At 42.1% G+C, this 23,030-nt stretch overlaps 1 protein-coding gene and 1 long non-coding RNA gene across 5 annotated transcripts in view; one reads left to right on the top strand and one right to left on the bottom strand.

Annotated features, from left to right (window-relative positions):
• The window catches only part of AGBL1 (AGBL carboxypeptidase 1), a 701,662-nt gene that overhangs the window by 519,506 nt on the left and 159,126 nt on the right, over positions 1-23,030 (bottom strand). For all 4 annotated transcript variants that reach the window (XR_009623272.2, XM_087878351.1, XM_034424683.3 and 1 more), the window contains one exon: positions 8,259-8,439. Coding sequence is in view for 3 of the 4 variants with exons in the window: in XM_087878351.1 (XP_087734477.1) it covers positions 8,259-8,439 (181 nt within the window). In the remaining variant the exon portion in view is untranslated. The remainder of the gene's footprint in view (positions 1-8,258; positions 8,440-23,030) is intronic.
• The window catches only part of LOC148112161 (uncharacterized), a 73,932-nt gene that overhangs the window by 4,064 nt on the left and 46,838 nt on the right, over positions 1-23,030 (top strand). The gene's annotated exons all lie outside the window — the stretch shown is intronic.

Here is a 23,030-nt window from a genome sequence, read left to right as displayed (position 1 = left end):
ATCTCCAAGGCAGTTAGTTGAAGAGAGGTGTGACCTGAAATAATCTAATGCATACGGAGCAGAAGTAAGCGGGAATGGTTCAGGGTTTTTCCATAAATATTTACATATAATAGGGAAGAACATTTATGGCAATTTGTTGGCACAGCTTCCAAAACAAGTGTTAAGCTATTTATTTATATTGCATTCCTTCCCTCAGCCCCAGGAATGTCATTACGTAGACAAGCCTCTTTGGCTATCAGATATTGGAGTGTCATCTCTTAATGACATCAGCATCAGCATAAGGACATCAAAAATGTAACCAAGAAGGATAAAGGCATTCAATGGGAAAGTGTTCAATAAAATCTACAGATGTGCCCCACCCCAATGAGCCACCAAAGAGAGAGAATTCAATATTCTCAGCACCATTTATAGAAAAATGGGAGTGAAGAGGGTGAGGTCATTATCAGCAAATGGATGAAAATTCAAAGATTTGCAAAATTATGAAGAACAGCATTTGACATCTCAAAAGGACATTGATGAGCGAGCTTAGTGGACAAAGAATTATGACCGGGTTATGGAGAACATAAAATATAGAAAAAATAGAACAATGGAACATAAAATTGTATGGTTGGAAAGGATCTCGGAGGTCTTCTAGTCAAGGCAAGGAACCCTATATTATGTTGGTCAAATGGTTGTACCGTCTAGTTTGAAAATGTTGTGATAAAGCAACCACAACTCCTGGAGACCAGCCATTCCACTGATTAATTGTTCTCACTGTCAGGAAATTTATCCTTACTTTCTTTTGAATAAGATTCCACCCATTACTTTTTGTCCTGACCCCTGGCACTTTGGAGAATAAGTTAGTCCCCTTTTCTCTGTAACAACCTCTCAAGAACTGGAAGGCATTTATCATTAAAGGAGGTCTAGGTTCAAGGGTGAAATCCAGCAGGTTCTGACAGGTTCTGGAGAACCAGTAGTGGAAATTTTGAGTAGTTCGGAGAACCAGCAAATACCACCTTTGGCTGATCCCAGAGTGGGATGGGAATGGAGATTTTGCAATATCTTTCCCCCAGGAGCGGGGAGGAAATGGGGATTTTGCAGTATCTTTCCCCTCCCACGCCCACCAAGCCACGCCTACAGAACTGGTAGTAAAAAAAATATGAATTTTTTCACCACTGTCTAGGTTACAACCTATCTGAAAAGATTATGAACTGGACAGGATAGATAGATAGATAGATAGATAGATAGATAGATGGATGGATGGATGGATGGATGGATGGATGGATAGATAGATAGATAGATAGATAGATAGATAGATAGATAGATAGATAGATAGATAGATAGATAGATAGATAGATAGATAGATAGATAGAATTCTTTATTTATTGGTTCGATTTATATGCCGCCCTTCTCCGGAGACTCAGGGCGGCTTACAATGTGTTAAGCAATAGCCTTCATACTTTTGTATATACCTGCTTAATAGGGCTTTCGCCCCCCCAGGCGGTGTTCTTTTTATACAAAGTCAGCTTATTGCCCCCACAGTCCTACCTCGAAAGGATGGAAGGCTGAGTCAACCTTGAGCCTGGTGAGATTTGAACTTGCAGTAATTGCAGGCAGCTGGTGCTACTTAACAGCACTTTAGTCTGTTGCGCCACCAAGGCTCTGTGGCCAATTGGACACACAAGGAATTTGTCTTTGGTGCATATGCTCTCAGTGTACATAAAAAGAAAAGATACATTCATCAAGAATCATAAGGTACAACACTTAATGATAGTCATAGGGTACAAATAAGCAATCGAATCATACTAGGAAACAATCAAAACTTACAGAAAATGTTCTTCATCCCTCAAAGAACCTTTTCTTTCCAAAAGTTCCAAAGAAATAGCAAGAAAGGTCAGTTAAGCCAATCTCACCGACCCTTCTCCATACTTCTGTTACTGGCTATTTTAATTATGTGCAACGATACAGAAAAGCAAAAAAAAAACGACTGACATTCTCTGAAAAGAGTCAAATATGGTTCATACTTAATTGAGGAATTATCTGGTACATACAAGACAGTAGGATAGACTGGGAAGTGGTGGTGGTGGGGAGAATATCCTGGAAGCACCAAGAAATTACTTCTGTATCATGTCAAGGAAACTGCATGAATGTGTCCATGAAAGACACTAAGAGCCAAGCCTGCCTGAAGGCAATTTTGCTTCAATTTTCAGGGGTCTTTGTAAAGTACTTGAGCATGAAAAAGACTGATTTAATAACCAACTCAGGGTATTAACCATTATTTAATTCTACTGAAGCCAGAGATGCATTTCCTTCTTGTCATTAAGGCAGCGGCCCAGAATGAAAGGTGTGATGGAGGAGAAAGGTATGATCGATGCTTTGGAGAAATATGAAAGTTTCAAAGCTCCCATCACTCCTTTGCTCCTTCAAAGAGTCGTGAAATTGGAGAAAGCACTGCTCAAAATCTCTTTTCCCCATTTCCTCTCTTTGCTCTCAATAAACTCCAAGGCTACCATGATAACCAGCAAATCAAGAAGAGCATGAAAAGAAACCGTGACCACAGCAGCATCTATTCAGCACATCTTCTCCATGAGAGTTTGGAAAAATCCAGACTGATCCCAAATCTTGTCTAAAGCAATAAAGATCCCCTTTGAGATGAATTCAATTCCCGGAGACTTTGTAGACCACTTTGTGTCACATGTGATTTTTCCATTTCCATTCTATCTTAAAGTCCTGAGATTTTTATGGTGGCCTTCCCTCCATATTTACATGCCGTTCAAAATAACAATTTTTTAAAAAAGATAAGAAGGAGACAAAAAAGACTCAAACACTTCCTCTTCAGCTCTCCATACCTAGATAAGCAGGATGTCTGTACTTCAACCTGCATTTACTCTATTGCTGACATAAGAAGGAGAAGAGGGGGCAGATGGCAAGAGGACGCTTGACTTCTCACCTACTTATTTTCCCTGAAGATAATATCCCCTAGGAGATGAGATGGGAGGGGGAACATTCCTGGGAGCTGAAGTAGTAGATATGGGGAGAGTGATTTGGAAGAGGGCCAATGAGACGCAGAGAATTGGGGAACAGAAAGGGAAGGTTTGGGGTCAGGAAGTCAGAGTTGGCTACGCCACGATCGGGGGCAGGTTGTCGTGCTTAATAAAATGAAAGATTTCTTCAAAGACTATCTGTTTGGACATGCAATTTATTTTATTTGAGACGACATCGAAACCTGACACAGGGATTAATACCAGATCAACAATCAAGAAGAAAACAATACCCTAATAAAGGAACTATCAAAAGCAAACCACATCTCCTGGCACACGATGGCAAAAAGGTTAGCCATCACTGGGCTAGGTCCTGCCAACTTGTGAGTCTTCAGAAGTTCTAAAATCTTCCTGAATTCAGTAGGACTTTTCTTTTTTAAGTGTGTGTCAAGATTGCTCAGGAAAGGCACTCTGCCATATCACAGCATGTCATTTTACACAATGCAAAGTTTTATTTTTTTTAAAAAAAACTTTTAATTGCAGATAACCAATTAGAGGGTAATCTCTTTTTTTAACTTACATTTTAGTAAAAAGAAGGAAAAACTCAATCATTATCTTGCTTTAAATTCAGTGTAGGACCGTTCCAGAGTAAATGTTTGACAGCACATCAAGGGAGAAGTTTTTGACATTGATCCTAGATAAAAGAATGTGGGTGTTGCAGAAGCTTTTTTAGCCTGTGGAATTCAGAAAGATTATGCTGCTTTATGCGTATTTACTCACATGCACATTCCCATGACTTTAAAGAAGCTTTATCTCAAATAAAACTTCAGCCTTAATAAAGTAGCCTGATTTAAGGAACGTAGCTAATATTTTTTCTTTAAAAAAAACATTGTTATCTCAACTAGCTATTATTCAAGATTTCTTCCCTTATAATAACCATCTTTAACACCGAGGTCATTATGTAAAGAATCAACCTTTCCTGACTCAGGCAATGAATTTTAAGATAATTTACCAAACCACTAACGGTTATATTTCCCCAGGTTAATCAGTCAATACAAAGCACCGTCTTCATTAAATACATTAAATAACACGTGCACTGCCACTCTGACTGAATTGCTGTAACATTTATGTTAATTTGCCAAATAACTGATTAATTGGTTAAAAGGTAGGCAATTAATTTACCATAAAATGGATTAATCAGTGAACAGTCTTTATACAGTAAATGCAAGCTTGGAGAACCCTCAAATGGATAAGTGGTGCCTAATCCTGGATTCCAACAATACACGACCGTTATAAGATAAAGGCTCTGGCATTTTTTGAATGCCAGTGAATTGCATCAAATTATTATTATTATTATTATTATTATTATTATTATTATTATTATTATTATTATTATTATTATTATTATTTTAAAGGGTTTTTTTATTTTTTAGACAAATAAATATTTAATAGATCAGTCATTCCTTCCATGTGACATTTCGGTGTTGTCTCCAAAAGTTCTCCTTTTTGATGTTTCTTCTATCTTCATTTTCGCCAAATCCATTACAACAATTCATCACTAACACAATATTCTAATGGTAGCAATTTTATACATAACTATTAATTTACTTATTTGTATCTCTTTTCTAACCAATGGTAAAATTGATTCCATATCTTAAAGTATTCTGAATCCTCTCTTTCTTTAATCACCAAAGTTAATCTATTCATTTCTGCACAATCTAAATTTTTTTAAATTACTTCTCCTTCCAAAGGTATTTTCTCTGCTTTCCAATTTTGTGCATAAACAATCCTTGCAGCTGTTATTACATGTATAATCAAATAGATATTTTCTTTACTAATTTTTTCTGGGGAATTGCATCAAATTATGATGATTGGTCACACAGTCAACCAGATGTTTAGACCAGACTTGGCATTTTCATCCACCTATCGAGTCCTTCCCAAGGTCCTGGGATAGGCAGATATTGAGGGTGAAGGTTTGTTCTCTGGGCTTGTGGGTTGGTTTCTCAACGTTTCATTACCAGGTTAGGTAACATCTTCAGTGGACTTTAGGGGGATGTCAGTGTCGGTGTTCTTCTGCTTATAAGGGCTTCATGTGGTCAGTAGATCTTGTGATGGGGAGGTCACATCAAGTGAGGATCACGTCAAATGAGAGACTTGTGATGGGTCTGGTGAAGGGTCAGGTATGGGTCATGTCAAGTGGGGGTCTTGTGATGGGGAGGTCACATCAGGTGAGGGTCACATCAAATGAGAGACTTGTGATGGGTCTTGTGATGGGTCAGGTGTGGGCCACGTCAAGTGGGGGTCTTGTGATGGGGAGGTCATGTCAGGTGAGGGTCATTGGGAAGTGAAGTGCTGGTTGGGGGGATTGCGTGAGTTGGTTAAGGGTCGGTGCGGTCACTGGTTGGCTGTGCGGTTGATTTGAATTTTGAGGGGTTCGTAGGCTGGTTGTAGGTCTATTGATGCAATTTCTTATGGAGTGCCAGGCGTTGATAAATGGATGTGCGTGACAGGTGGTAGCATGGCTGATGATTCCTGTATTGCTCCCATCAAATTGGTGCTGTTCTGTGTCAGTGTGACACCGAAGAGTAGCGGGTAGAGATTAGGGTTCGTGGTGTTCGACTGCCAGCTGGTGTTCACAGATTTTGGTTTTTAATTGATGTGATGTCAATAGGTAGATATTTCCAGAGATAGAAGGGCAGATATCCACTCATTAGGAGATCTGGCAAAAGCATGCCGAGTCACCCACCCTTGTTTCCTTGGAGGTGAGCATGGGTAACACCGAGAGCTAAGTGTTATTCATATACTGTACCAGAGCAAATCCAAGGGAAAGCAACCGTCTGAAATAAAATTCCTTTCTTGGGTTCCCTAACAGGTCATTATACACCCATTCACAGATTTCCATTTCCTATTTCCTACTGGTGTCAGCATTACATGCACAATTCTCAGTGGACTGTAGTTGGGGGGAAGGCATCTTAATAGCCTCATTATAACTCAATCCTCTTGGCAATCACCTCTCAAGCATCCTATTAGAAGAAGTGATTTGTGATGCCCAGTCAGCCTGCACATCTCTGCACATCATTCCCACTAACAGCAGGCAGCTCTTTCCCTGAGCATGCGCCCTCTCTTTCTTTCTCTCTCTCTCTCTCTCTCTCTCTCTCTTTCTCTCTCTCCCTCCCTCCCTCTCTCTCCATGTTATATTGTCTCATCTCATCCCTTCTCACTTGTGATCTCATGAATTGGTTCCCCTTCTCTTCTCTACATCGCACATTTTTAAAATTTATTTATTTATTTTCATGTGTGAAGAATAGAATAGAATAGAATAGAATAGAATAGAATAGAATAGAATAGAATAGAATAGAATAGAATAGAATAGAATAGAATAGAATTCTTTATTGGCCAAGTGTGATTGGACACACAAGGAATTTGTCTTTGGTGCATATGTTCTCGGTATACATAAAAAGAAAAGATACATTCATCAAGAATCATAAGGTACAACACTTAATGATAGTCATAGGGAAACAGTCAATATAAATCTTAAGAATACCAGCAACAAGGTTATAGTCATACAGTCATAAGTGGGAGGAGATGGGTGATAGTAATGCAGACTTAATAACTAGTTTGACAGTGTTGGACTATCTCTTTCAAAGACATCCCTTGTCAAACCCCTGCCATTCTTCAAGGGAAGGGGGGACCCCAGATACGTTATTTAGTTTATTATTTTCTTCCCTATATCCTTCACAGCTTGTACCCTATTGACTTATAACCTTTATCCTGGCGCCTAGGCACCCTGAGATTTTCTCACCTTTTGGGGAATGTAAGGGGAGGGAGGGCCATGTGGGTTGAATCACTTCGAAAGCCAGCAGAGAATGACCCTGATAAAATTCCCTTATTAAGTTCTCAGGAGGGCCATTACAATAATATCTCCATACCTGTGGATTGGCTGAATCCACATTGAACTGAAGGAAGGGGTTTCTAATTCCTTTATCCTAACTGTATTGCCTGAGGGAATTCAGAGTCTGCTTTTCTCTTGTCTTGCTATCACTCCAGTTCAATAAAAGGTTCCTTTTGAAATGCAAAAGTTTCAAGGGTCTTTACTTTCTTGAACGAGGAGAAGAGGCCGGACCTTAAATCAGAGGTGGGTTTCAGCAGGTTCTGACCAGTTCTGGAGAACCAGTAGCAGAAATTTTGAGTAGTTCGGAGAACTACTGGCTGGCCCTACCCCCATCTATTCTCTGCCTCTGAAGTCCCAGCTGATTGGGAGGAAATGGATATTTTACAGTATCGTTCCCCTGCCATGCCTACCAAGCCATGCCCACCAAGCCATGCCACACCCACCAAGCCACACCCACAGAACCAGTAGTAAAAAAAAAAATTGAAACCCACCACTGCCTTACATCCCCATTCATATGAAACTGAATAGGTAACATCCTGGTTTTCTTAGCCAGATATCATCTCAATATTAGAAACCCTATGAGATTCTCGAGGTATTGCTATCTACCTTTTGATAGATCCCACTCTAATGCTCAATTGATGAGTGTTGAAATTGGAATTCACAGTTTAAAGTAGCAACATTAGCCATACTCCAATAGCGCACCAAACCATATTTTCCTAAGAGTCGTTATTATTGCATTGCAGTCATGTAGGGAGCACTGGGTTGAAAGGATTAGTTGGTGACATCACTGTTGCCCAGGAGACATCCATTGGGGGGGGGGGTCCTTTCATGTCCCTGGCAGAAGCTGGAGCAAAGGACAGGAGCTCACCCTCCCCCACAGCAGCACTCAGATCTCAAATGTGGGTGTCAGGCCTGGAAGCCATCTTTTTCGTTGGGCCTTCAGGCCTGCCATATTTACTACTGTGGGAAACAGGGAGTGGGGATTGTATGGAGCCACAGTGATGTATAGTCATAACAACATTCCTTTCTCAGAGAGTCAAGGACATCTTGCCCTGCACCTGGACGACTGGAACAGGGAGGCATTTCTAGTTGGGACAGTGCTTGGATTGGACCATGTGATGGACATGTGGGTGTTGGGCAGGGACTTGAACTTCCCTTTGGGTGGGGAAACCCTGGAAGCTTTCAGATTCGGATTTTCTCAGATGTGCCAATATGACGTCTCTAACAAAATGGAACTTTGAGCAAACTCAAGCCTCGGAGTTTTCTTTCGTTGGGGGTGTTACTTGTAAGACTGACATTGGGATTGCTAACCTCCAATCCAGCGTCTTAACCACACGAGCCACGAGGCTCCCTAAATCATTACCGTAGCAGAAAACTACAATAAATATTGAAATAAAATAACTCACTGGCCATTGATGACTCCATCTGGATTCAGCATGGGAATAATCTTGAAGATGAAGCATTGCCGCAGGAGATCAGCAAGTGGATCGTTACTGAGCAGGAACTCCAGAGTCCCCTTCATAACCCAGCTGGAATTGCTCTCACCAGGGTGAACCCGTGCCGTGAGTACGACATAAGGACGGTCACCTAAAGAAAGAAAACATACTTGTTATGCCAATAGAAGAGGATATTTGTAACGCATGGTGTCCTTGGGGTTGTCTGAGCTTGGCTGTTGTCTTGCAGACATTTTATTACGCTACTAGGTAACATCATCAGTCCCAGAAGGGAGTTGGGTTTCCTCTTTGTTTATATACAAGTGGCTTGCTCTGTCATACTCTGTGTATTTTTCCCCCCTCTGCTTATCTAGCCACTCGGAGGCTTCAGCTGGTGCAGAATGTGGCCGCGCGGGTTGTAATGGGAGGATCCTGATACTCCCATGTTACACCTCTCCTGCGTGACTTGCATTGGTTGCTGGTTGCCCTCCGGGTGAGATTCAAGGTGCTGGTGTTAACCTATAAAGCCCTTCATGGCTTAGGCCCAGGATATCTGTTGGACCACCTGCAACCAGTATTGACTTCCCATCGCCCAGTGCATTCCCACAGAGAGGGCCTACTCAGGGTGCCGTCAGCTAGACAATGTCAGCTGGCGACCCCCAGGAGTAGAGCCTTCTCTGTGGCTGTGCCCACCCTTTGGAATCAACTTCCCGTGGGTCTTTGGCTGGCCCCCGACCTTCGTACCTTCTGCTGTGAGTTTAAGACCTGGCTGTTTCAACATCCCAGCCAGGACTGATGGGGTCTACTGTTTTAAATTGGTTTTTAGACTGTTTTAGTATGTTTTAATTTGTATTTATTGTGATTGTTTCGTTTGATGTGAGCCGCCCTGAGTCCTTTGGAGAGAGGGCGGCATATAAATCCAAATAATAATAATAATAATAATAATAATAATAATAATAATAATAATAATAATAATAATAATAATAATAATAGCAGCAGTATCTTAAGTACATGCTTGCTTTGTTTTTCTAATTTTGTAAAAACAAAAATAAGACAATAGGTAGCAATAATTCAGATTGAAAACACAATGTAATACACCGTGAAAAAAAGGCACAGAAGGCTTTATGTAAGTGTCTGTCAAGAAATGCACATTAAAAGCCTCAATTACTTGTATTGCTCACTGGTTCTGAGAGCCAGAACAAACTGATGTTCTCAGGTTCCCAGATGTTTTTTACTTTGTGTCACAAGGTCTTTTGGTCGATACTCAATTCAGTGGCCTCCAATACCCCCGAGGGCCCACTCCATCCTCCCTGGCCTTTAGCCAACCTCCACACTAACAGACCTTTGGGTAGTGGTCCCAGTTTGTTATCCCAAAAGGTGTTTTTTCAAGAGGCAACTGGTCTTTCTTGTTTTTCCTTGAAGACGTTTCGCTTCTCATCCAAGAAGCTTCTTCAGCTCTGACTGGATGGTGGGGAATGGAAGGATTTGTACTCCTTGCAGACAGCTGGTCAAGGAGTATAAATCCTTCTATTCCCCACCATCCACTCAGAGTGAAGAAGCTTCTTGGATGAGAAATGAAACGTCTTCAAAGAAAATCCAGAAAGCCCAGTTGTCTTTTGAAAAAGCATCTTTGGAACAACCATGATCTAGATGACTGAGAATCTCCATAGACACTCCCAGTTTGTTATCACATCCCCTCATAGGTCTACTGCTACTCCTTACTATCATGAGTAAACTAAACAGTTCTGCTTAACTTCAGTTTATTTCCAGTTCCTATATAAAATAAGCAAAACCCACAGTCCTTCTCACTCCCAGAATCCTTCGATACAGGGGTGAGCTTCAAAAATTTTAGCAAGGGGTTCTCTGCCCAGTTGCTGGGTAGGCCTAGTCAGTCTCCTGCACCACAGTGGGAGGGGCATTTTTGTCCTCCCTGGGCTCCGGAGACGTTCCTTGAGCCTCCAGGAGGGCAAAAACAGCCTCCCCAGGCTCCGGAGGCCCTCTGGAGGCCAGAAACGGGCCCCCTTCCCGAACTTCCAGTAGGCCCGTTTTTCACCCTTCCTGAACCTCCGTGCACACCCTGCACTTACCTGCCTCAAAAACGGGCCACGTGGGGACTCCTGGGAGGGGAGAGGTGGCCGGGGCCAGCCAGGAGTGGGATTTGGGGGTTCTCCGTACTGCACAGAATCTTAGCTAGAGGTTCTCCTGAACCCGTGCAAACTCCCAGCAGCCCACCCCTGCTTCAATGCCAACTGCTCTACCACAATCACACCACACATAACCACTTTGCTGCAGAGCTTTTATAGCTGCCCTTTCATATCAGCTGGACTGGTTGGGGGAGTGATCTTAAAAGGTAGGGCACCTTCAGTCCAGGTGCTGGTTAATATCAGGCATTCTGCTCTTTCCCACTTTCCCTTTTATTTGCAACTATGCCAAGTAAGTCTTTTGTTTTGTCTTATCATGACTGCTCTTATATGGACTGGAAATAATGGTTGTGACTTGGTCTTTCTTACATGTAGAAACAGGTCCTTCTTCAACCTGGTACCCTTCAAAGTCATTGCTATACAATGCTCAACCAATCTAGTCATCCCTAACATGACTGAGAATGTTGTCGTCTAACTTATCCAGACATCATCAATGTGAGAAATTCATCCTTTTGGGTAAGAACGAACAAATATCAATTCCTCCTACAGGGCAGAATGACATTTTTGAATGTTCACCATTTCCCCCCCTCCTTAAACTTCGCAAAAAGAAAAGTAACTGCAAGTTTTAAAGGAATGGGTCCATCTTTCAAGAAATGCAATCTCTGAAGCAGAGTTGAAATGGAAACAAAATAGCCCTCATAAAGCCATCGTAAAAAACAATGATAAGAAAAATGGGTAATTGTCATCACAGCAGAAAATCCATTTTTCCGCTTGCTAAAGTTTTTGTTCGTGTTCTTTTTATTTCCTTTCTTCCATGGGCATTCTTAAAACTAGGGTGTCAGGTTTCAAATGGCACAAATCGTAATTTGTGCCCCAAAGCTCACTGTAACAGCATTTCCAAAAAAGGCGCTAAGAGTTGTTAACCTAATTTTGCAAAGTTTCTTCTCTGTTAATATTGTACTGCTGAGGCATACAAAACCTTTGCCAGACTAATTCTTGAATACAGCTCGTCCATCTGGAATCCACACTGTATTTCGGACATTGATTGAGCAGGTCCAGAGGTATTTTACGAGACGAGTACTCCACTCCTCTACTCACAATAGAATTCCCTATGCCACCAGGCTTAAAATTTTGAGCTTGGACAATCTGGAATTGTGCTGCCTGCAGTCCAATTTAAGCATAGTACACAAAATTGTCTGCTGCAACATCTTGCCTGTCAACGACTTCTTCTGTTTTAACCACAATAGTACACGAGCAAACAATCAATACAAACTCAAGGTAAACTGCTTCAAACTTGATTGTAGGAAATATGATTTCAGCAATTAATACCTGGAATGCTCTACCCGACTCCGTTGTTACAGCCTCAAACCCTCACAACTTCAACTTCAAACTGTTTACTGTGGACCTCACTCCCTTCTTAAGAGGTTTGTAAAGGGGGTGTGCATAAGTGCACCAGTGTGCCTACCGTCCCTGAATACTGTCCCCATTTATTTGTATTTACTTGTTTATGTTTATGTTCATACCTGTTCTGCCCCAGCTATGGGTCCCAAGAAGTGTAGCACACACACAGAGCTCCAAAAACTCTGTTTAATACAAACAGACCCCTTTCAAAATGCAGGCTTTAACCACAAATGCCCTTATCAGCCTGCTATGAATTACAGAGATTAAACAAAGTCTGACAAAGGTTGGCAATCAGCCCAGAAACCAAGCTGTAACAAAAAACTCACTCTCAAAATGCTCTGCATAGGACCAAACGTTGTTTCCAGCAACATTTGCTATCTGTGTGCGAACTTAAATAGGCTAAGGGAGTGGCCAATTAACCCCAAGCCTTACTCTTAAGAAGACCTCCTCCTGAGTAGCCACTCCTGCCTTTTGGCAGCCCTGAGTGCTCGAGCATTGAGAAGAGGCTCCTCCACTTCACTCTCTTCACTTGAAGGAGCCTCTGGAGGTTCTGAAAGCCCTGGCTGAGTCTCTGCCTCTGCCTCTGGCACCACATCCTCTTCAGCCTCCTCGCTGTCCGACTTGAGTCCAGGCTGCTGGCGCGACACCACACCAGCCTCCTCATCGTCGGGATCAGCCACAATCCGCGCAGGCCGCTGGCGGGCCACAACACTACCTATACTTGTCATCTTGTACATGTTTGACAAACAAACAAATAAATAATATCCCCCCCTCCTATTTAAATACTTGTGTGACAGTTTTCACTGTTAGGGAAGGCTTTAACTACACACACATACACACACACAATTATTTTACAAATAATTCAAGGCAGCAAACATATCCAATACACCTTCTACCTCCTAATTTTCCCACAACTGCCATGTGATGTGGATTGGGATGAAATATAATGACTTGGCCCAAAGTTATCCAGCAGCTTTCATGGCTAAGGCAGAACTAGAACTCAACATCTCCTGGTGATTGGCCCAAAGTCACCTAGCTAACTTTCATGACTATGGCAGAATTAGAATTCACCATCTTTACCCAGCTGGCTTTCATGGCTAAGACAGAACTAGAACTCACCATCTCCTGGTGATTGGCCCAAAGTCACCCAAGCCGGCTTTCATGGCTAAGGCGGGACTAGAACTCATGGTCTCCCCATTTTTTTAGCCCGGTGCCTTAACCACTAGAACCAACTGGTTAAAAGACTTCTCTGAAGTGGCTGTTAGAACCAATAAAAAATAGTGAGACTTCAGTAACTCCGATCCCTCACTAGGAAGTTTACGTACATCCCTAGTTCTTATTTACTGTCTCATTTTAAACATCATTACACTGCACTGCAAACATCATTCCAGGCTCTCTCTTGTTCAGATAATGAACAGCCACTTCTGATTCCAAATCCTTTTCAAGGTTTGCCAATAATAAAGGGAAGAGAATGAAATATCTTCTTTCTGAAAATGATGTGCATTGACAATCTTGATCCAGAGCTGGCAGCCTCTATGACAATTATATGGTTTGATGGGTGACACTCTGAGAGAGATCGCTTTCGTTCTGTGGAAAAACAGCAATTGAGAGCACCAGCCTGCTTTCAAAACTGTTTTCTTTTTTATTTTATTTAATGCTTAGCCAGATCGGAGATGAAAAAGCTACATTGCCAAGGACAATGCAAGAAATGTAGAGGTAGTCCTTGACTTACAACAGTGACTGTTCAGAGTTACAACGGCACTAAAAAAAAGTGACCTACAACCATTTTTCACACGTACTACAACCGTTGCAGCATCCCCATGGTCACGTGATCAAAAGTCAGATGCTTGGCAACTGGTTCCTATTTATGACTGTTGCAATAACCTGAGGTCATGCGTGTCAACTCGTAAAGCATTCCAGGCCTGCTCTCAAATTGCCATAGGCAGGAGGGGGGAGAACTGACGAGCAGTTCGGCTGCCACGACCAGAAACACATTCCACGAATACCTTTCTCCAGATTGTATCCCAGGTTACCAGAGCCAGCCGGAGAGTCGTGTTTTCTACAGCCCACGAAAGTGCTCCATCGGCGAATGTGATTTATGACACACCCAGGGAGGAGGGGGTAAACAGGGTCATAGTGGGGCTGTAAATTACGTGGGGCAGAGCTGACTCCACTTGGATACGTGATGACATGTTGCTCCTAATAAAAAACTGGATTTCTTTTGAAACTTGGCTCGAGGCTCATGAATTAATTAGGGCATCCGTCGGAACCCTGACAGCGCAATCCGCTTTTGCGACCTTCTGACAAACTAAGTCATTGGAGAATCCAGATTCACTTAGCAACCCATGTTACTAACTTAACAAATGCAAAATGATGCACTTAAGAGCTGCCGCAAGAAAAGTCATAAAGCAGGGCAAACTCGCTTAACAAATGTTCCACTTAGCAACATAAATTTGGGATTCAATTGTGGCCATAGCTTGAGGACTACCTGTATTTTTCACTTCTAGAGGAAAGAAGTCTGTTTACACTTCAGTTGCACCACAGATCTTAGGGTGAATGAAACTTCTCTGTACAGGCAACCTAGTGTTTTCTCAAAGCTGATGGATAAGAAAGTGGCAAATCAATGTACTTGTCGTTCCCATCACTGGCATATGCGTTCACTCATAGCCCTTAGTGCACAGGATCCATCTCATCTAGTCAGAGTCAATAATACAGATCTAACGTTGTTCTGTTTGGTGCAAATCTATTACCAGATTACAGATTAACAGAGTTGGAAGGGACCTCATCTAGTCCAACAGCACCACCACTCGCCCAAGCAGGAGACCCTACGCCATTTCTGACAGAGGGCAGTGCAGTCTCTTCTTGAAAGCCTCCAGTGATGAAGCTCCCACAACTTCTGAACACAACTTCTGTTCCATTGGTTGACTGTTCTCCCTGTCAGAAAATTTCTCCTTATTTCCAGGTTGAATCTCTCCTTGTTCAGTTTCCTTCCATTATTCCTTGTCTGCCTTTTTTTTTTCTCATGTTTTTTCAATTCTTGTTCAATCCGAAGAAAAAGAAATGGCCTCTTAAATCGTTTTCTTAATTGAGACCACTCCCCCACTGCAATTAGGGTGGTCTGAGTGTGGAGTTCTTACTGTTCCTAAACTCTTGCTCTACAGTGTCAAGGGTATATTGTATGTTTTTGTGCATTGCTGCTCTTTGTGCAATCGTCTCCCCAGCAATCTGCAAATATCTCTCCAGTAGTCTTATAAGCTCACCATGCTTTAATTCAGTCCAAAGGAAAAGCATTAAAGACAGAACTCTTCCCAAAGGGATCTTTTTTTTCAAGTCAGGCAGCCAGAGAAGATATAGATTAACAGAGTTGGAAGGGACCTTGTAGGTCATCTAGTCCAACCTTCCACCCAAGCAGGAGACCCTACATCATCCCCAAGAAATGGCAGTCCAATCTCCCCTTGAAAGCCTCCAATGATGAAGCTCCCACAACTTCCGAAGGCAACTTCTGTTCCATGGGTTGATTGTTCTCATTGTCAGAAAATTTCTCCTTATTTCTAGGTTGAATCTCTCCTTGATCAGTTTCCATCCTTTATTCCTTGTCCAGGTGCCTTGGAAAATAGCTTGACCCCCTCCTCTCTGTGGCAGCCCCTCAAATATTGGAAGACTGCTATCATGTCTCCCCTGGTCCTTCTCTTCACTAGACTAGCCATGCCCAGTTTTTGCAACTGTTCATCATATGTTTTAGTCTCCAGTCCCCTAATCATCCCGGTTGCTCTCCTCTGCCAGTCAAACCAGTCAAGCAAATGTTTTTATTATTATTATTATTATTATTATTATTATTATTATTATTATTATTATTATTATTATTATTATTATTATTATTATTATTAATCATATTTCTATGCCGCCCACTCTCCGAGAACTCTGGGCAGTTTACACCAAAGACAGTATACTAAATAGCATATTGCCCCCAACAATCTGGGTCCTCATTTTACCCACCTCGGAAGGATGGAAGGCTGAGTCAACCTTGAGCTGGTGAGATTTGATCCGCTGATCTGCTGAACTAGCAGTCAGCTGAAGTAGCTGCAGTACAGCACTCTAACCACTGCACCACCTCGGCTCTTGGTTAATTTGTTTTACAAGGAAGACAGTCTTGCTTGACTGCTGCAGGTGGACCCAAAGGTGCTTTTCCAAAAGGCAGGTGGAATTTCTTGGATCCCCCTCCTCCTCAAAACATTTCGTTTCTCATACAAGAAGCTTCTTCAATTCTAACTGAAGAAACTGGAATTAGAACTCTACTATACGTTTGGCCAAACTTCACTTAACCTTTGGTGATAACAGTAGTGAACCAAATTAAAGACAGATTTGGACCAGCAAAAAAGAGCTCACCACTTCCTTTAGCGATGTCTTCCACTATATCCAACTGATGTTAGCTTAGAAAGTTTTTCTGCCTAATGTTACATCAGAACTTGCTTACCCATGACTAAAGGCCATTATCCTATTGGTTATGCATAGCCCCTTCTTTCAAGTCGTACTTACTAAGCATTATCTTAAATTAAATTCACCCTGTTGGGTAGTTCTTTTCCAATGGTGTTGTTCAAAAGCACCAGTTGGTTGATCTTTGGTCCAAGCAGAGGCATAACCTGTCTACTATAGTGGCTATGTGATGTACCGTATTTTTCAGAGTATAAGACACACCTTAGTTTTTGGGGAGGAAAATAAGAAAAAAAGTTGATTGGTGGGTGGATCGGCCTCCCGGAATACCCCCAATCAGCTGTTCCCAGAGGTGAATTTTAGCAACAGGTTCCTTGGTTGTGAGCTCTGGGGATTGCTTTTTTTTTTTCCCTGCCTTTGAAACTTCTAAAACTCTGTTTCAGAAAAAACTTTTTTTCCTGCCTCTGAAAGCCTCCGAAACAGCTTCAGAAAAAAAAGTCTCTGAAGCTCTCTTTGGGGGCTTCTTTTCTGAAGCTCTGTTTGGGGGCTACTTTTCTGAAGCTTCATTTATGATGCTTTTTTCAGCCTCTGAAACCTCCCTTTGAGAAGCTGGGCGAGGCTACATTCGGAGTATAAGACGCATCCAGATTTTCACCCTCTTTTTTGGGGGGAAAAGATTTGTCTTATACTCCGAAAAATACGGTAGTAGCAATAGCAATAGCACTTAGACTTATATACCGCTTTACAATGCTTTACGGCCCTCTCTAAGCAGTTTACAGAGTCAGCATATTGTCCCCAACAATTTGACTCTCATTTTACCCACCTCAGGAGAATGGAAGGCTGAGTCAACCTTGAGCCTGGTGAGATTCGAACTGCCAAATTGCAGGCAGCTGGCAGTCAGCAGAAGTAGCCTGCAGTGCTGCACTCTAACCACAGCACCACCATGGCTCATGAAAGGAACCCCCCCCAAAAAATGGATGTTCCCCGGGCAACGGTGATGTCAACAACTAATCCTTTCAACCCGGTGCTCCCGACACGAGTGCAATGCAATCATAACAACTCTTAGCAAGTAAGCTTGAAGTTCTGACTATTAGTATCAATACTATTAGTGTAGTAATTAGACACTTCTATTTAAAAGGGGTTGAGATGCATTTATCCTAGTTCCTAGTTCCAACGCCACTGACTGCTGACCGCTCTATTTTTTCCTCCCTTCCTGGTTTTTTTTTTGCTTTGCTTTGCTTTGTTTTTCCTACCATCATGATTTAGGGTTGATCTCAGTTCTTATTGCTTGAATGAAACTTATAGGGCTACACACTCATGGCTAGGAATTGCACTCATGAGAGCCCTAATGGACAACAGCTATAAATAGCACAAGGCCAGATAGAACACGCTGCCTATTTCTTGTTCCCCTTCTCTCTAATAACCAATGACTATAGTTGTTAACCATTCTGATCTATTCTCGCCATTCGATAAAGCATAATAGCAACAGATTATCGTCTTCATTTCTGATTTAAGAGACGAGCGCCAGCAATCCACCAATAATTTTGCCAATAATACTGCAACATCTGAGCCTGTGCTTTTTGCACAAGTTAAAGAACAGAGGAGACAAATGGAATAGATGTGGGAAGTCTCCCATAGGGTCACAAGCTCTGTTCTGCTGGAGTAAATTCAAACATTAGCCCATCCATAGGCTAAGTGGTTCTTCCCATTCCAAGAATCCCATGTTGCAAGTCACCTTCTCCCTGCCCCTATACCAGTGGTGAAATCCAAATGTTTTTACTACCGGTTCTATGGGCATGGCTTGGTGGGCGTTGTGTGGCTTGGTGGGCGTGGCTTGGTGGGCATGGCAGGGGAAGGATACTACCAAATCTCCATTCCCATCCCACTCTAGGAGAATGATATTGCAAAATCTCCATTCCCACCCCACTCTGGGACCATCCAGAGGTGGCATATGCTGGTTCTCCGAACTGCTCAAAATTTCTGCTACCGGTTCTCCAGAACCTGTCAGAACCTGCTGGATTTCACCCCAGCCCTATACTGCAATTAATTTGCTGGAACTGATATTTTTTTGGAAGGATGCAACACCCCTCTCATCAAAACAGGAAAATGCTGAGTATTGTTTTATTTCCCTTTCCAAATAGAGTAGAATAGAATAGAATTTTTATTGGCCAAGTGTGATTGGACACACAAGGAATTTGTCTTGGTGCATATGCTCTTAGTGTACATAAAATAAAAGATACGTTCATCAAGAATCATAATGTACAATACTTAATAACAGTCATAGGGTACAAATAAGCAATCAGGAAACAATATCAATATAAATCGTAAGGATACCAGCAACAAGGTTACAGTCATACAAAAATCCTTCGTATTTTTGATAGAAGGGTGGAATGGAGTAAATATATACACTGCTGTTATACAGCACCCCTATCATACTGGTGTATGTATCTGTGGATGATGTGCAACATCCACAGGCTTTGATTATCCCGTTGATCAATATTGCTTAAGTGTGGTGCCCCTAATTTACAGCTGTCTAAAGTGTTTGTCAGCTCCTCTCTTGGCATTTGCCAGATTCTCAGCACATCTTTATTTACATGAATTGCTCAGAGCTCTTGATGACTCCTGGAAGCGCAGTTAATTGTAGTGATGGGTGATTGACGCCCAGGGCTTCGTTGGGGAAGATGCCCAACTGCACAGATAAGCTGGGGTGATAAAGAGCCCTGAAAGAGTCAAGAAAAGAGGAGGGAGAAAGCCCATCTGATCACTTTCTGACAAATGGGATGTCCCCCCACCCCAAGGCAGATGTTCTGCAAACAGGCAAACCTAATCAATGCAGCCATATTGCTGCATGTGCTCCAAATGTAAACTTAACGGAGTTGGAAGGGACCTTGGATGTCCTCTATGTTGTGGCCCGCTGGCAGCCAGCAGAGCTGGCAGCAGAGTCAGACAGTGAGGAGGTTGGGGAGGAACCTGGGCTAGTCCTGGGGGCTGGGGAAAACTCGGATGTGGGCTCTGCATTGGAGGCAGAGAGGGGGCCAAGGCCATCTGATAGTTATGTGCAGCCTCCGGAGACTGACAACAGTGAGGCAGAAGAACAGCAGGAGCCTGTTCCCAGTGTGCGCATGCGCAGAGTTGCAGGATGACAAGAACAATTAAGAAAACAGGGTCAACTTGGGAGTAAGGCTTGGAGATGATTGGCCCCTCCCATAAGACATAAAAGAAGAGCGAATGGGACGTGAGTTTTTGCAGGAAGCAATTAGTTCATCTGGCCAATTCAAGATTGGAAAATTCTGTTTGTGACTCTGTGCCAAGTTTGGTCTTGCCCTGCGTCTGGAAATTAGCTCTCTGGCAGCATTCCACATGAGATAGGTGGGTGTTGATAACAGACTGTAAATGGAAGTAATTTACAGTCGTATAAATAAAAGAGGTTTTGCAGGACTAAAATCGCGCTTTATACTTTCTAAGGAAGCCTAGGTCAGAACAATCTAGTCACAGGAAACCTATACTATTTCTGATAGACAGCTGTCCAGTCTCTTCTTAAAAGCCTCCAATGTTGGGGCACTCATAATTTCTGAAGGCAATTTGTCACACTGGTTCATTGTTCTCACTGTTAGGAATTTACTTCTTAGTTCTTAGGTTACTTCTCTCCTTGGTTAGTTTCCAACTATTGTTTCTTGTCCTGCCTACAGGTGCTTTGATAAATAAGTTGGCCCCTTCTTTATGGAAGCCCTTTAAGTATTGGAAGAGTGCTATCATGTCATCATGCTACCATGCCTTGCTTTTCCCAACCTCCCAAAGAAAGTGGCTTCCTGAATGGATCAAACACCTGTCTGGTCCTTCAAAAGGTGTAACATCCTACACAAGATTTGACAATGGGTAGAGGTCCTTCAAGGATCTCCACGAAGATCAACTCTTTAAAATTATTTGGTGGCTGTGTCACGCAGAGCTCTTATTGGATTCTGGGGAAGTTGCCAGGGAGCTCAGGTTGGCCATTTATCTCTACAGAAACCTCATGTGGCGCATAACCTTCTCAGGGAACGTAAATAATGAAAAGGGAGAAGCGGAGGAACCATTTTTTCTGCTACATAAACCCTCATCCAACATATCACGTCTTGTTACACTGCACTGCATTCTGACATGCTCAAATGGAATGCAGCAATGCTAACAGATGCCAGTTTGTGGGGGGGGGAGGGCACGGGAGAGGGAGAAGGGTGGACATTCAGTTTCTGGCTTTTTCCCTGATTGAAAAGACAAGGGAATAAAATCTAACATGGACAGGATTGATCCCAGCAGGACAGCACACATAATAAGTCCACTGGAGTTGGACAGCTAATATATTCAGATACATAATAAATATATATTCAGATTAGCCAAGGTTCTCCGGAATCCATGTGACAAAGGCATTTCCAATCCTGCTTGTTTTTTGACTACAAGTGCTAAATTAAACTGTAAATTTCAAGAAACTAGTTTGGACACACACACACCCAAAAAATTATGCTATTTCCTCTTATATGCAGTAGAATGGGATTAATAATGCCTAAAGTGGTAGCATGGCATTCCTTTGGGAGATAAGCAGCAAACACTGTTTTGAATGCTCTTCTATATGAGGAGCCTATCTCCTTTTCCTCATAGGCAGGATTTACATTTTGAAATTATTTAATATAGAATTTGAAATTCCTTACGGTGGCACTACTTAGATCAGGACAATTCAAGATCACAGAAGGGACAGTCAAGAATTTCTGAACTGGAAAACTTGACTCAGATAAATATGCTAAATTAAATGAGGGGAGGGGAAAAATTAGAAGGGAATCAATGTCCATCTTGCTATGCAGATGGAAAGAGAGACTCTTAAGAATTGTTTCTTGAAAACCAGAGAGATGGGAAACCCTAGATTGTCGCCCAAGATTAAATAAAGTCAATGATAAAACTTTTCAAAATGGTGAAATGCTGCCCTTTAGGAAGTTGTGTGTTTAAAAAGTGAAAGATTATTTTTCAAGAAATGAAGTGAAACACTTTATTGCCAAATGGAAAATGGCTATCGCTTACTTATGTGGTTTTCATTTTTTAAAAGTAGGAATTAAAAAAAAAATATGTTACAAATCACTGTTGCTGTCAAGATTCAGAAGAGAAGCCTCCTCAATTTCTTCTTCCTCCAACAGTCAAATTTATAGTCCATGTAGATCTATCTACACTGAGTTCAGTGGCATTTGGACACCACTGGAAATGGTGCTGTATGAGATGAATCATGGAGAACTAAGTTTGACCTAGTGATTAAACTTAGAGACCAGGAGACTGTGAGTTCTGGTCCTACAAAACTGCCACCAAAGAAGTTTTCATTGAGTTCTTCAAAAAAGAGGATCTAGACAAATGTCAACCTTTCAAGTCAACCTTGATGTCAACCTTGTGATTTCACAGACACATTCAGATCTGGAATTCCTTGTAGAATATTAAACACATCCAACCCTGCTTAGCTTCCTATCATCTAGGATTCTATTTCAACTTCCCAATCTAGCCTAGAACTCCAGAATTTCTTGTAGAATATTAAACATACCCAACCCTTAGTTTCCAAGACCAGACAAGATTGACCAGAAGCTGCAACCTGCTGAGTGCATTTTTAAATTCAATATTCCTTTCCTTTCATCACAAACTTTCAAGTGCTTCTGACTTCTTCCTCTGACAGTTTTCATCCATGCTCTTTCTCTCCTTCCTAATCCTGCTTCAAAGCATCTATGTACAGACAGTTTTTGGATACAGCATCCGGAGGGGGGGGAAAAGCACCAAATAAAAAAAAACCTTCCTTGTTTCATCTTTACATATATATCTGCCTCTATAATACACACCAAAACCTTTGCTAGTGTAGCACATAGTAAATAAGAGCATTACAAATGTTAAATTGCTTTTCGCCCATGAACTGCCTTGTTCTCCATTTTCATATCCTAGTGGGGTTGTTTCATGAGCTGCGTTGCCTGGCAACCTCCTTTTGTGCTAGCATGGTATGAATGGACTAATCTTTTGAAAGAGAAAGGATCTGAAAAGACCAGGCCATAAAGAGAAGAGTTCCAAACATTGGGACAGAATGCCTTTACTCACTATTAAGCGCATGACCCAAGAGAGTTGGTGATTTCATGTAAAGACCCAGTTACTAGCACAATAAAGCAACGGGCGATGTAACATTGAGCACAGACTTATACAAGGAAGCCCCAGGAAGTTTCAGTCTTATCTATCCAGTATTTGCAAGGCTGCCACAAAGAGGAGGGGGTCAATTTGTTTTCCAAAGCGCCAGAGGGCAGGACAAGAAGCAAGGGATGGAAACTAATCAAGGAGAGAAGCAACCTGGAATTAAGGAGAAACTTCCCTACAGTGAGGACAATGAACCAATAGAACAGCTTGCCTCCAGAAGTTGTAGGCGCTTCATCGCTGGAGGTTTTTAAGAAGAAACTGGACAGTTACTTGTCTGAAATGGTATAGGATCAATGATGGTTTGCTCCTGGTTTGGCCCAGTTTGGGCAATCTGGTAGTGGTGATGATGTGACGTCACTGAACCGGTTCTCTATGACTGTAAGCTGGGCCCTCCCACCTGCCCCCGCATTATACCTACCTTTATTTGTCATTTTTTAGCCCGGCTGATAGACGCGGCAGAGTGGATTGCCGCACCTCAGCTGAACAGAAATCTAATGTGCTTGCGCGGAGTGCAAATTTAGTGCACATGCGAGCGAAGTACGCTTTGCATGCGGCGATCACGTGCAAAGTGCATGCACTAAGAGAACCGGTG

The sequence above is a fragment of the Pantherophis guttatus genome, chromosome 13, assembly GCF_059756535.1.
Source record: "Pantherophis guttatus breed Tessera chromosome 13, ASM5975653v1, whole genome shotgun sequence".
Classification (NCBI taxonomy): Eukaryota; Metazoa; Chordata; class Lepidosauria; order Squamata; family Colubridae; genus Pantherophis; species Pantherophis guttatus.
This window is presented reverse-complemented; position numbering and strand designations above follow the sequence as displayed.